At 37.8% G+C, this 14,380-nt stretch overlaps 1 protein-coding gene across 1 annotated transcript in view; it reads left to right on the top strand.

The window, feature by feature from the left end:
• The window catches only part of ZFAND3 (zinc finger AN1-type containing 3), a 108,585-nt gene that overhangs the window by 81,761 nt on the left and 12,444 nt on the right, over positions 1-14,380 (top strand). The window contains exon 6 of the mRNA XM_014055804.2: positions 4,544-4,714. Within this exon, the coding sequence (XP_013911279.2) occupies positions 4,544-4,714 (171 nt within the window). The remainder of the gene's footprint in view (positions 1-4,543; positions 4,715-14,380) is intronic.

Here is a 14,380-nt window from a genome sequence, read left to right as displayed (position 1 = left end):
TGTCACACACTTGCACGAGCGAATCTGTAGTAAAACTGGTAGAAACCCACCACTGCCCCGTACACCCACTTTACAGTCTGTTTCTGTTGTTCCCCTCTGCGAGTAGGTTTTGAAGTATTTCTAGCAGGACTACCAGATTCTGCAACAGAATTTGTTCCCTATGCCATCCGTCTGGTAAACTCGCTAGATTCATTTTTTTCGCCATGTACATGTATACATCAGAATTAGACTGTGTTGTTTCTCTGTGCCATATATGTGAGTATATGCATAATTTTGTATTTATTCTGTCTTGATACAATACAATACAATACAATACAATACAATACAATACAATACAATACAATACAATAGCAGAGTTTGAAGGGACCTTGGAGGTCTTCTAGTCCAACTTCCTGCCTAGGCAGGAAACCCTATACCATTTCAGACAAATGGCTATCCAACATCTTCTTAAAGACTTGCAGTGTTGGGGCATTCACAACTTCTGGGGGCAAGCTGTTCCACTGATTAATTGTTCTAACTGTCAGAAAAATTCTCCTCAGTTCTAAGTTGCTTCTCTCAACTAGTTTCCACCCATTGCTTCTTGTCGTACCCTCAGGTGCCTTGGAGAATAGTTTGACTCCCTCTTCTTTGTGGCAACCCCTGAGATATTAGAACACTGCTATCATGTCTCCCCTAGTCCTTCTTTCTCTTAAGCTAGACATACTCAGTTCCTGCAACCGTTCTTCATATGTTTTAGTCTCTAGTCCCCTAATCATCTTTGTTGCTCTTCTCTGCACTCTTTCTAGAGTCTCCACATCTTTTCTACATCGTGGCAACCAAAACTGAATGCTGTATTCCAAGTGTGGTCTTACCAAGGCATTATAAAGTGGTATTAACACTTCACGTGATCTTGATTCTATCCCTCTGTTTATGCAGCCTAGAACTGTGTTGGCTTTTTTGGCAGTTGCTGCACACTGCTGGCTCATATTTAAATGGTTGTCCACTAGGACTCCAAGATCCCTTTCACAGTTACTACTGTTGAGCAAAGTACCACCTATACTGTACCTGTGCATTTCTTTTTTCTTGCCTAAATGTAGAACCTTACTCTTTTCACCATTGAATTTCATTTTATTAGATAGTGCCCAATGTTCAAGTTTGTCAAGATCCTTCTGTATCTTAAGCCTATCTTCTGGAGTGTTGGCTATTCCTGCCAGCTTGGTGTCATCTGCAAATTTGATGAGTTCCCCATTTATTCCCTCATCCAAATAATTGATTATGTAGTGTATATCCCTTTGAGAACCGTATGTAACAAAATTTCATTTTAATGTATGCCGATAAGTGTAAAGTTTATTCTATTCTATTCTAAACTAACACAAACTTAATTCTCTTCTTGCTATTTATCGCAGGGCTGGGATGAATATTCCAAAGGGTGGGAGAGAAGGGTGAAAAATAAAGCTGAAATAAAATTGTAAGGCATTCATGGTCGTGATTTTTTTTTCCATTTAGCAACCATATTACTTAGTAATTGAGTTGCAGGTCCCAATTGTGATTGCAAAACAAAGAGTACCTCTGTGCTTTTTTGACTATGTCCTATTATTCTAGGGCTGCCAGTAGATCAAACCATAGTACTTTTTGCTTCTGAATTCTAGTTTTTTTAATTATCATCAATATCTTTCTTCTGCAGTCTATACTTGCTACATAAAATTCATGATTATTTTATTTTTGATGACTAAAATTCCTTTTATTTAAAAAAATGAATTTTAGTCATCAAAATGTTTTAAATAGCTAAAGAACTGTGGCAGTGATGTTTGAAAGTTCATTAGTTACTTACTGATGTTTGCACAGTCAATTGAGTTCAGAAATGTCAAACTCTCAGGCTATATGTCTTTTATAATAAAAAATATCTTGTGATATGCCTCAAATGCTGTCATGTCCGAGATTAAACCAACTGCAAGATTTTCCTGGGAATGAAAAACTATAAAGATTTGTTCCTTCCCTAATAATGGACTGGGTTTTTGTGTTGTTTTGTTTTTGTCCTCTTTATTTACATATTCTCTTGTTTGTATTCTACTACTTTTTCTGATAAGAACAATTCTTACTATTTCCTTCTTTTCAACCATCTATAAGTAGAAGAGCCTGCATTCATAATTTATAAAAATACTATTTTTCCATATTGAGATTACAAGTAGTGTCACAGTGTTTCTATTTCCATACCTTGCTAGCTGATAACCCGAAGTTGCACAGGTATTTATTTATAGGGGGGAAATGTCCAGACCAAACATAATTTCTAATGTTAGATTTTTTCTCCCTTACCAGGGGGAGCCCCCTTGTGGAGTACTGTGAAGCCATTACCATAGCAACTCCACTGCACTGTACAATAGAAGCCATTTTATGGCAGTACAGTAGAAGCCATTTTAAGGCACAACAGGTTATAACTTAACAGAACACACACCCTGAGGGGTGTTAGGGGTTTCTTATCCCCACAGTATTTTTTCTCCAGAGAGTAAGTCATCTGTGTACCAAGTTTGGTTGAAATTGCTCAAGGTGTTCCAGACTTATGCTGGGACATAAACACACACAGCCATTTTTATACATAAAGAAGATTTTTTAAATTTTATACTCTGCTTTTTACCTTCAAATTACACATGGGGCACTACCAAAAAGAGAGTGAAAAGAAAGGATTGGGCTAAAATTTACTGTAATATGCTCAGCATGGCTTGACCTTATCTTGCTCAGCCGATCGCCAAAATTTATCCACCAATAACTGATCTCCTCCTCCCACTCGGGTTTTGGATAAGTTTTCAAAAACTAGAAAAACTCAAAAACTAGAAACATTTTATATATGATACTTTCCAGATAGAAATATACCAAGGCCTTGGATAACAATAGAGGCATTTTCTCTTGAAGCAGTTATGTCATAAAAATGTACGTATGGTTATTGTGTATTTTTATGTTTTGTCTAATTATAAAATCTCTATTTTTTTAAAATGAAACCAGAAGAAAGGAAAGGTTTCTTGCAAACAAGCTCTTATACATATTTAATGTTTAGGTTCTTGGTTGGAATTAGAAGAATAATGTTATTGATAGTTCACTCAGTAATTTTTTGCTACCAAGATAGAAAAATAAAACTTTTTAATATGCAATACATTATATTATGCTGGTTCCATAAAAATTACAGCATTGAGAGAAAATTTCTCCACCTTTTATAACTTTATAAATCAGTATTTATCTACTTACAATGTGATCGGAAGTTTCTTTAACTTCTATAATACAGGACACTGTTTTAGATGTAGCCTGCTTAATCAGAATTTCTTTATCTATTAATAAGACCATAATCTGGGGCAAATATTAAAACCATCATTTTACCTACCTTTTTCCCTAACAATTTTGTGTATTAACAAATTTTCATGTAATTCTAGTACATGCTAATTTGGAGTGTTTCTAACTAATTTTATTTCACCCAATATTTTTCTTGATATCTCTCTTAATTTTCTCTATAAGGCTGCCTCAATTTTGTTGAATGAAATACTGGAAGCTGGTAGAGTTGACGTATCTGTCATAGTTATATATGTTTTTTCCCTCTTGAAATCAGAATGAAGAAGCACCCAGTAATTCAGAGTTATTTTAGAGTAGATTTATTTCCAGTGGCAAAACTGGAGAAACTAGAGATTCATTTAATTTAGTTTATAGAATATCATTGTAAGACTGTGTCAATCGCCTCTTCTGAACATAGACAAAAGAAACACCTACATCTTTTAAAAAAATATGCTCACATATTCACTAAAGTAGAAATGGCAAGATGTTTGTGAGTGAGAGAGAAAGAGAGAGAGAGAAGTAGTAGTAGTAGTAGTAGTAAAGTTTGAAAATATTTTATTGTATACTGATTACCTACAGAATAATCATCTTTCCGTCAAAGGTTTGCAAAGAAATGTGTTTTCCTGTTTATTTTCTTATTCCATAAAGAAAGATTACAAATACGGTTTTTAAAACACATAGTAATTGATGACAAGTTTTAAGGAGATCCTTTGCGCCTTTTAGATAAATAACAGCATATAGATGTTGTGTTTGGCTTGTCATGCCTTTGTATAATCATTTACATTTAGATTGTTATCCTCAAAGAAAGGAGGAAGCACAGTATGGTGCTTTCATATGTTTTTGGTTATTGGAGCTACAGCCAATGCACTGTACCCTAAAAAATTGTTCTCCTGCTTAGGCAGGAAGAGGCTGAATTTGTGTTAAATTGTTTTTTCATCAAATGCAACGTTGGTTTGCATGGGGACTGTGGATATGAGATTGTATGTGAGAATCTATAAACAAAGGCTGTAGTTGTTAGATTAATGCATTCCTCTATGTGTCATAAGTCAGTGGCTAATTTGTTTTGCATTTGATTTCTGAACTTAGGAGACACAGAGTTTTCTTTTGTTTTTATGTTTCAAAAAGTACATGCAAATCCAAATAGAAGAGTACTATTTGCATTTTTTAAGTTGTACACAATTAATGACAAGTGTGGCTAAAGTAGAACTCCCACTAATGCTGCATTCCAAATGTTTCCCAAAACGAATAGAGTCACAGTTGGAGAGCGAGCCTTCTCCTGAGAAACGGCCACGGTTACTGGAGGACGGTCACGATAGACCTGAAGAAATCAGCCGTTCCAAACAGAAGAGCAGACGCAGGTGTTTCCAGTGCCAAACAAAATTGGAGCTGGTACAGCAAGAGCTGGGATCATGTCGCTGTGGTAAGGACTGATAGCAGATTTGAATTAAGATTTCTTTTAATGTCCCACCCAGTGAGGAATAATGAGCAATAATATGGTAAAGAAATAATAGCAAAACCTACACAATAACTTTAGTAGATTAAATAGTAATAGCACTTAGACATATACCACTTCAAAGTGCTTTACAGTTCTCTCTAAGCAATTTACAGAGCCAGCATATTGCCCCCAACAATCTGGGTCCTCATCCTCATAAAGATAGAAAACTGGGTCAACCTTCAGCTGGTGAGATTCGAACTGCCAAATTGCTGGCAGTCAGTATAAGTGGTTCCACCACAAATCCGTGGTAGACTAAAGCGCGCTCGACGAAAGCGCGTACGTGACATCATCACAGCGTGACGAAAACATCACGCTGTGAGCGGTAAATTTAAAATTAAAGCAAAAACCTTATCCTAACTCCCCCAAACCTAACCCTAAGCCTAAGCCTAACCCTTAACCTAACCCTAAACCTAACCCTTAACCTAACGCTAAACCTAACGCTAACCCTTAACCTAACCCTAAACCTAACCCTAACGCTTAACGTAAACCTAACCCTAAACCTAAACCTAAACCTAAACCTAAACCTAAACCTAACCCTTACCTTTATGTGAATCGGCTTGCTTTAATTTAATTTTAATTTTAATTTAATTTATTTTTAATTTTATTTGTCGCGCTGCTGCTGACGTCACGTACGCGCTTTGATCGGGCGCGCTTTAGTGGACCGCGGTTTTGACGGGTCACGAGTATAAGTAACCTGTAGTACTGCATTCTAACTACTGTTGGCACCAAGGCTCATCTGACAAGGTCAACCTTATTACTGTAATAATATTTTGTATGTAAAGAGGGAAATTATATATTTATTTTACTTATGGGTTTAACTGTTTAGATTTAACAAACTATTGAAGTGCCTTATTTTGAGTGACAGTTCGAAGTATCCAATATAGATAGAGCAGTCATATGAAGCTGCCTTTTTTCCAAATCCATCTATTCTAGATCATTATTCTAACAACATCTTCCAGGGGTTCCAGACTGACATTTTCAGCCATTCTAGATATTAAATCTGGATTTTGTGAATGCAAAGCATGTATAATTCCCCTGAGCTAAAGACTCTTCCATAAGTCTTTTGTACAGTAGTTTTAAAAATCGTATGTCCAACCCAGAGGGTCATCATACATATAAAAGTACCACTGCATCAACCTGAGCCTCCATCTAAATATTTCTTGTAATTACTTTTCCATGAAGGACATAAATCACAGAATATCTGTGAGGTGTTCCATGGGAAATGGGAGCAATCAAGTATAGTGAATTGTTCTGACCCCCCTCGTTCCACACCAAAACACACTCCGAGCCAGAGATAAATTACAGCATTTAATTAACAGACAAACAGGTCCTTGGCAGCAACCCAGCACAGACAAGCTTGGGCAGCAATAAACACAGATAAGGCTTGACAGCAATCCAGCCTGCCAAGCTCATACAAAGTTCTCCGACATTCAATTCTGTGTTGACTTCCGCAAAGAGGGTGTGTGCACAAGTAGCCTTTTAGCCTTTTTATAATCTGGAGAGGAGCCTAATGATCATCAGCTGAGTGCAATTACCTCCTGAAATTGCATAATTGTTCCTGACGCCTAGTAGCTGTTCGATGGCGTGCATCCAGGAACAACTCACTACTGGCCTCCGTCTCACTTTCCCTTGTCTCCTCCCCACTGGTCCAAGGCTCAGGTGCTCCTGGTGGCCAACCAGCCTCTCTACGCCCTGCTCGGAGTCGGAACCCTGTCCAGGGTCCTCCACATCCTCCAGAGCCGACTCAGAGGGCCCCTCGCTGTCGGAGTCTGGTGGCAGCTCCAACGGCTCCTGCTGGGCCACAACAGTGAATTATCATGAAAAGGAACTAGGAGTAATCCATACCATTGGAACTTTATATTAACTTATTTTGTAGAAAATTGAATTCCATATTTAATTTTTTCAATATTTTTTTCATCTTGCATCTATAAGTTTTTGTACTCTCTCTTAGAACTAAAACCAAACACCATTATTTATTCATGAAAGATAATATCTATTAGTAATGCTACTCTATATGTTCAAGATTCAGAATGATCAGACTGTAGTTGAGAAGGTGCCACATATATCTACACACCTGAAAGAGTAAAATAAGCTGCTGACTACATATCTAAGATTTACTACTCACAGGACTCTGTTTAAAATGTTGTTCTTGGGTTTCCTCGGTAAAATACAAACTAAGACAGTAAAAACTGCTTAAACATGACTATCTGTGATATTTATTGTTATATTAGTGTATTTGTCACAGTTTGATTAAGGGCACTTGCTGACACTGAAGCATTCTAGACATAAAATTTGTCTTAATAAAAGAAAGGTGAATATAGTTGTGCTTGAAAATATTCCAAGCCCGATAGCTTAATTAACAGTGCACTTAGCTTTTGAAACAACCCAATTAGATTAAAAAATAATGCTCGTTTGCTTGGTTGATTCCAATTGCCCAGTAAAGCTGCATTGGTGCTGGAGAAGAGCCAGCAGTATTCCCTGAATGCTTTTCTCTGGGGCTGTCTCTAGAGACTAATACTGTACTATGTTGGTTGAAAGATTTTCTCAAATGGTATAATGCTATAGAAGGGAGAGGGAGGGAGAGAGAGAGAGGGAGGGAGGGAGAGAATATTGTATGAAAAGAGAAGTTCAAGGGAGGGTAATTTGGAAATAATTCCAATCTACCCCGTTCTTCCAATAGCGATATTGCTGATCCAAGTTTATTCCATAAAAAGGAGGCATCCCTTTTTCAGAGAAGCATTTGTGATATCTACCTTTTTCCATGTATTCCTCTATAAATAGCAATAGCACTTAGACCCATATACTGCTTAACAGTGCTTTACAGTCTTCTCTAAGCAGTTTAAGGAGTCAGCATATTGCCCCCAACAATTTGGGTCTTCATTTTACCGACCTCGGAAGGCTGGAAGGCTGAGTTAATCTTGAAGGAGCCCTTAGCTAGTTTTTTAAAAAAAAAATTGTAAAGCCCACTCCTCCAGTTTAATTATTAAATATCATAGCATCCAAATATTTTCACAACTGATCTTTTTTGTTACGGGGAGGTCCTCAGCTGTGCAATATCATGCTTCAATGGGGCTATGGTAATAGCAGTTGAATATATTTTTATTGTACTTAATATTTATGTTTGATAATAAAGCTGGCATCTGTCTCTTGAATACATATGAGGAAATGTATCAACCCCCTACAACGTCATTGTATTTAATGTATTCATTCTTTTAAAAGATGAATTCCTTAAGGGGGTGATTGCCATTTCTGTCTAAGCCTGTTGTTGCATTTAGAGATAATACTAGAAAATGCTAGTCATGTCAGGTCTGCTGAAAAATGACTAATTTCAATACTATAAATATTTAAAAATCTACATACTGCTACATAAGGATTTGGAGGAAAATGCACCCATTCATAATTGTTAGATAGAGTTAATAATTTTTAAGAAGATGTTTAATATTAAGATTAACAAATTAGCAAATATGATTATTATGTTAAAATATGTTAATACAAATGTGATGTCAGTTTTGTAAGTCCAGCCATATAGTTAAAATAAATCAAATATAGGCATTGTTGTTTTTTCTGTTTGAAATGCTACTCACCTGCTTTAGAATACATTTTCTTTATCTCTTGCAGAACACAAGTTCTTTTACAATAGCTGTGAGAGATAACATGAGTTTATCCATGTGAATAGTGCAAATCTCGGTATAAGTGGAGACTAAAATTTTGTTTCTAGTTAATTCTGAACTACTGCTCTGTCAATTGGAAAGGAGACTTTCCAAATGTCAAAAAATACCCAGTAACTCTAGAAACATTTATACTATTCTAAAATGTATGTTTTTTTCACTCTGGGGTCCCCCCCCCTCCTTTTCTAAGGATATTAGTAATTGTTTTTCCAATTTGTAGAAACATATTTTGACTCCAGTAATGGTTGTCACATTCACCTAAAATGGGTACCATACTTTTCCGAGTATAAGATGCACCAGAGTATAAGAGGCACCCTAATTTTGGTGGAGGAAAACAGGGGGGGAAAGTTTCTGCCTCTGCCTACCAGCATCCATTGGTAGTAATGTGGCTAGCATCCTTGCAGCAAACAGCAAATGGCCTGGCCAGGTTCAGTAGCCTGATTCAGGAGGAGCAGCTGATTGAAGAGTGGAATGCCCCCAGCCAGCTGTTCCAGGCTGCAAGGATTGCCACAGACCATCGCCACCTGTGTGTCTCGCATTTTCCGGCAGTTCCAGGTGGCGGGGATCCTCACTTCCACTCGGATTTTGATAATGAGCAGCACAGATTTTTTTTATCCATTTAAAACAAATCCTATCACCCTACGCTGATTTAACTGGAGTGGGTGAGGTGGGATGCGATGGGGGATGATTTTCATGGGGGCAGAAGAGGGACTTGGCTGCTCGAAGAAGCTGGCCAGTGTTGGTGGCACTCAGGATTGCTAAAGCCCTCTTGGAGGGACACCTGCTGCGGGTGCCCAGACCCTTCCTGTACAAGGGCATTTACAGTAACAATGCATTGGTTAACATCACCTCCCAAACTTTTGTGGCATAAAACTGAAACCAGGTGTTCTTGTGAGGTGGCGCAGGAGCTCCTTGGGAGAGGCAAGGACAAGCTTGGTGTTTCCTCTTTCCCAACCCCCTTTCTCTTTCCCCCCCTTTCCCTGACCTGCCTGCAATCTTAGTCCATGGCTCTTTGGCTTATCTTTGCTTTTCTTCTGCCCGCCCCATTCTGTGAGCTGGAGCGCTGAGGAGGCACGACAGAAACACATGAAAGCAAGAAGTAAAAAAACAAAACAAACATGGAGTTTCATCCAGTAGAGGCTTGGCAGTGGGGCTGCCAAGGAACAAGAGTGTCCAAATCTGAGGGGAAGATGATGGCTGTTTTCCTTTTGAAGGGGCTCTTTTTCCCCACTCCTTTCCCTGGGTTCATAGGGAATGCCTCGTCCCTGCAAGCTCTCTCGCCCCCTTTGTTTCTCCCCCCACTTTCGTGAGGATTGTGGCACCATTGGGAAGTTGATCATGCTTTGAAAACCTTAGGAGAGGAGGAGGAAGAAAAAGGGCTTTTTGGACAGCGGTTTTTGGCAGGTTCCAAGCACGGCTTTCTTTCCCAGTTATTCAGAGGCTTTTGTATATGCCCTCCTCCTCCTGCAAATGAGAAGTGCCTCAGAGACTCTAGATTTCTCAGGATGCTAGATTGGGAAGTTAATAACCTGGAATGGGATACAATCAAGCTTGATTCAAAGCCTTTGGCTTTGGATCACTGCGCTGCCACCCAAAAATGCTGTTACGGCGATCTCTGCAGAGCCCACTTCACCTGCCCCTTCTCGGGAAGTTCCGGGTGGCAGAGATCATGATAACATCGTTTTTGAGTGGCAGCAAAGTGATCTCAGGAGCTTGATTGTATCCCATTCCAGGTTTTTAACATCACAATCTAGCATCCTAAGAAAAGCCATTTTTGCAATCGGAGGAAAAAGAGCATTTAAGGTGATAGGCGGTTCCAAGCTGCAGGGATCGTGGAGCAGCCTAGAACCTCTCGCCACTTGAAACACTCTTTTTCCTCTCTGATTGGGCATGCATTCCTCCTAGCTACATCTGTCTCCTGGGTCAGGAACCAAGCCGACAAGCCAGCAATCGGCCAGCTGCCTCTGATCTGCCTGCCCTGTGTCTGCACCTGGCTCCTGCACCCTCGCTCGACTCTGCTGCTGTCTCGCTTTTCTCCCTGGCTCACAGGAGAAAAAAGAAGGCGAGTCTGCAGAGGAAGAGGGTGTACGGCTCTGCAGTATGCACTGGAGAACTGGGAAGGAAAGCATTTTGAGGTGGCAGCGCATGCTGGAACACCTGCCATCTGAAACGCAATGCCCTTTTTTGGCCTCCGCACACGCCAGTTTTAAAATTGGGTAGGGGATTGTGGCACTGCCGCCCAAAAATGCTTTCATTGAAAAGGCTTTGAACGCAATTCCCTAGGAAATCTTTGAGAATCAGGCTCCATGTGGAAGTGAGGATTCCCCACCTCAGCCTGGAACCACCTGAAAATGCAATGCATGGAGCGAGTGGGTGGAGCTACATTTGGAGTATAAGACACACCAAGATTTTCACCCTCCTTTTGGGGGAGGGGGGAAGATGCATCTTATACTCCAAAAAATACGGTAATTTTATTTGTTTATTTATTTTGTGCCTTTGAGTCAGTTTTTGTTTTCTGATGATTGCCTAGGCAAATCAGTGCAATTTTCTTAGCAAGGTTTCAGAAGAGGCTTACCTTTACCTTCTTAACCCAGCAGTTGGCTCAAGCTTACTAGAACTCATGGTCTCATAGTTTCTAACCTGATGTCCTAACTGAAAATCTTAAAACACCTCAGTTATTTCATAATAAAAGTATCTGGTTCTGTTTTTATAATTTTTTTTGCAATTTTACAGTAAAAACAATAGTTAGCACTTGGGCACATATATTCCTTTTCCTTTAGATTTTATTTCAGGTTTTGTATTACAAATTTCATTCAGGAGTAGTAACAAATAGGTGGCTATTATTCTCCAAGTAGCATAACATGCTAAAATAGCAAGTAATGCTTCCCTAATAGCATAATGTTGTAATAAGAAAAAATGCAAAATGAAGTTTATCTGCATTTTTTTTTTACTTTGCATTTTCTTCGTAAATCCTCGGTAGACTTTATAATTGGTGGAGCATATACATGGAAGTAATAAATATTTACTGTCTCTATTTTTAAAATAGTAGTATCTGCTGCTTGGGGTCCAATCTCTCTCTCTTTTTCTTTCTCTCCCTTCCTCCCTCTCTCCTTCCCTCCCTCCTTGCCAGGGGCCTACATTTGTGGGATCCCAGGCGATAAGTCTTCACTGCCCTGGGGCCTGCCTTATGAAGCATGCCCTCCCCCCAAAAAATTAGGGCAACTCCATCTATTTTGATGTTCTAAAAGTCCCTCGAGATTTAGTTGTGCTACCAGGCCTGGAGGTCCCAGGGAAAAGAGACTTTTTAGATGGCTCCACCATTGAGATGGATGTACTCTCTCTCTTTCTCTCTTAATCTCCATTTTTAACTATTATTTTTATATTTTTAGATATCTGTTATGTTATTTTTATTGATAATTGTACATCACCCAGAGTCACTTCTCATGAGATAGGCAACTGTATATTTTTTATTAATAAATAAATAAATAACTGCAGATTTTGGAGTCCACTGTTTACTTCACTCATCCATTCATCATATTATGTGTCTCGTGTTTCAAAGGTAATCTGAATTTATGGGGCATACCCAGACTATTATATGATAATGTACATTTCTATCACTATGCTCCAAACCTAGTGAATTGTAGACAAACTGGATATTGAAACTGACTTTATAGGTACTATAACTGATAATGATAAGTGCTATGCTTTTTACTTACTTGCCCCTTTTTATAATTTGTGCAAGACATGTCCTAAACATCAACCATATGTGAGGTAAAATCTGGAGGAGGTTATTGGTTTTATAACATAATTGCAATCCAAACAAGTATGTAGCCTATACATCATTAAGATATCATTTTTATTCATCTTCAAATATTTAAAGGTAAGCAATTTCATTTTTATGTTCTAAAGATTAGAATCTGAAACAACTCATTGAATTACAGAAATGAGTTTCAGTAAATGCTAGGAGCAATCAATATATTCTCTATAAAGTTTAGGGCTGCTTTTTCCACATATCTAGTGTTACTCTATGGAAACTCTAATATTTATCTTTTTATAGTATACAATTACATTGAATGTCTTTTAAAAATCCCATGATCCAAAAGGGTCTCTTGCAGACATGAAGCATTTGGGGCCATGTCTTACCTAGCCTTCTACTAAATTCTTCCAATGCTGAAATTAATCCAAATCCCCCTTTTGTCACCAGGCAGTAATTTGTAGGGCAGGGGCAGGGCAGGAAAGAATCAGAGTTTAAATAATCCTCTTCTGCCACTAGTCAAGGATGCTTCAGAATTATTCATATACTGTTCTTTGCTGAGAATATCTGAAGCATGAAATTTTAGTTAAATTATTGCTGCTGTTTTAAATTCAGCAGTAGTAATAATGGTGCAGGATTATTGTTTCTCCTTCAAAACAATTTTCATTGTTGTGAAGTATTTAAGGTATCTGAATATCAGAAACATTTTTATTCTATTACATTATGAGCATTTAAGAGGATTGTAAGACTTGGAAAGAGGGTACTCCAAATATTTTACTAAAGAGTCAGCACAAAGATCCTTGAAATACAAATTCAGAGTGTCTTTCTTCAAGAAAGAATTCCTTGCGTATAGTGGCATTTTTCTACTATTCAGTATGGGTTATTAACTGCTGACAAGAAATTCATACCTCATAAATAATTCTTAAGAGCCATTGCTGTATAAATTGAATGTGTTATAAATTGTGATGGTTCTTTTTGTACTGTGCTGTGCCTAGAGCAGAAAGAACAGAGTATGTCATTTCCATTAATTTCTAATGAGGTGCCAATTAAAGGAAAGGAAGAACCTCAGAAGGAAAGTCATAGGGCCACCCTGAATCTTCTATCCTGCAGCTGTCAGAGAAGCAGGCCCCCAAACCTTTCCTAAAAATTCCATTAAATTACAATCTCATCTAGTGCTCACACAGACAAATTCAGTTTCCCTTTGATTTTCAAAAGACCAATTTGTAAGACGAGTTCTGCATTTTCTCACACAGCAAACTGGAAGAAGCAAGGGGAATTGCTAATTGCCTCTGCACATTTCAGGCTGAGGAAGAAAATGTGGAAGCAACTTTTCATTTTATATGTCTTTAACTGGCTCAACTTTAAATCAAGAATCTTGGAATAATTCCACTTTCCAGTATATATGATGTTTTAGATGCCAGTTATATCACACATATGTTGACAACAGTAACCTACAGTATTTTATTGGACAAGCTTCTATGTAGTTTAATATTATATTGGATTTAATGGCTGCCCAAAAGATAATTTAGTATAATGTTAGCTTCACTGTGTGGTAAAAAAATATAAGGATATTATTAAGCAAATTTATGTTAACAAAAATGAGTATTTGCAAAATTGACACTTTACTTGTAAGAAGACAGAAAGAGCTTTTTCCAGAAATAATTTACTTGTGAAAAATGCATTAATTTTAGTTTTTCTAAAACTAAATTAACAGTGACTTATTCCTGAATAATAGCCTATGAATGTTTGCTGAAAAAAACCAAAGATTCCATTTGAAATAAATGAGTGAGATGCAGAGATGCTGCTGAAAATTATTTAAGTGTCTTTGACAATTAGGTGTAATTTTAAAAGGACTGCTAAGTTATAATTAATAATTAATATTCCTAATTCCTTGTGATTCATCCCTTCCCCCAAAAAACAAGATATACTGTTTTCAAACTGGAATGTCCCCCAAATTTATTCTGTGACTTGAGATGATAAATGCTGCTTTCAACCCAACACTATTATGTGTTTCACAGCCTAAAACCACAGAAAATACAGTGGTGTGGTGACCAAAAATGGAATAAACAAGTAACTAAAGCAGGAATAGGAAGTAAGAATATGTATTGTGAAAAAAATTAACCGATTGTTTTCAAGAGAGCGTGCCTACCATGCAGGACCATTCAAAAG

The sequence above is a fragment of the Thamnophis sirtalis genome, unplaced genomic scaffold (genome assembly GCF_051295495.1).
Source record: "Thamnophis sirtalis isolate CommonGarterSnake01/CBP01778 unplaced genomic scaffold, rThaSir2_p1.2 scaffold_6, whole genome shotgun sequence".
Taxonomy (NCBI): domain Eukaryota; kingdom Metazoa; phylum Chordata; class Lepidosauria; order Squamata; family Natricidae; genus Thamnophis; species Thamnophis sirtalis.
This window is presented reverse-complemented; position numbering and strand designations above follow the sequence as displayed.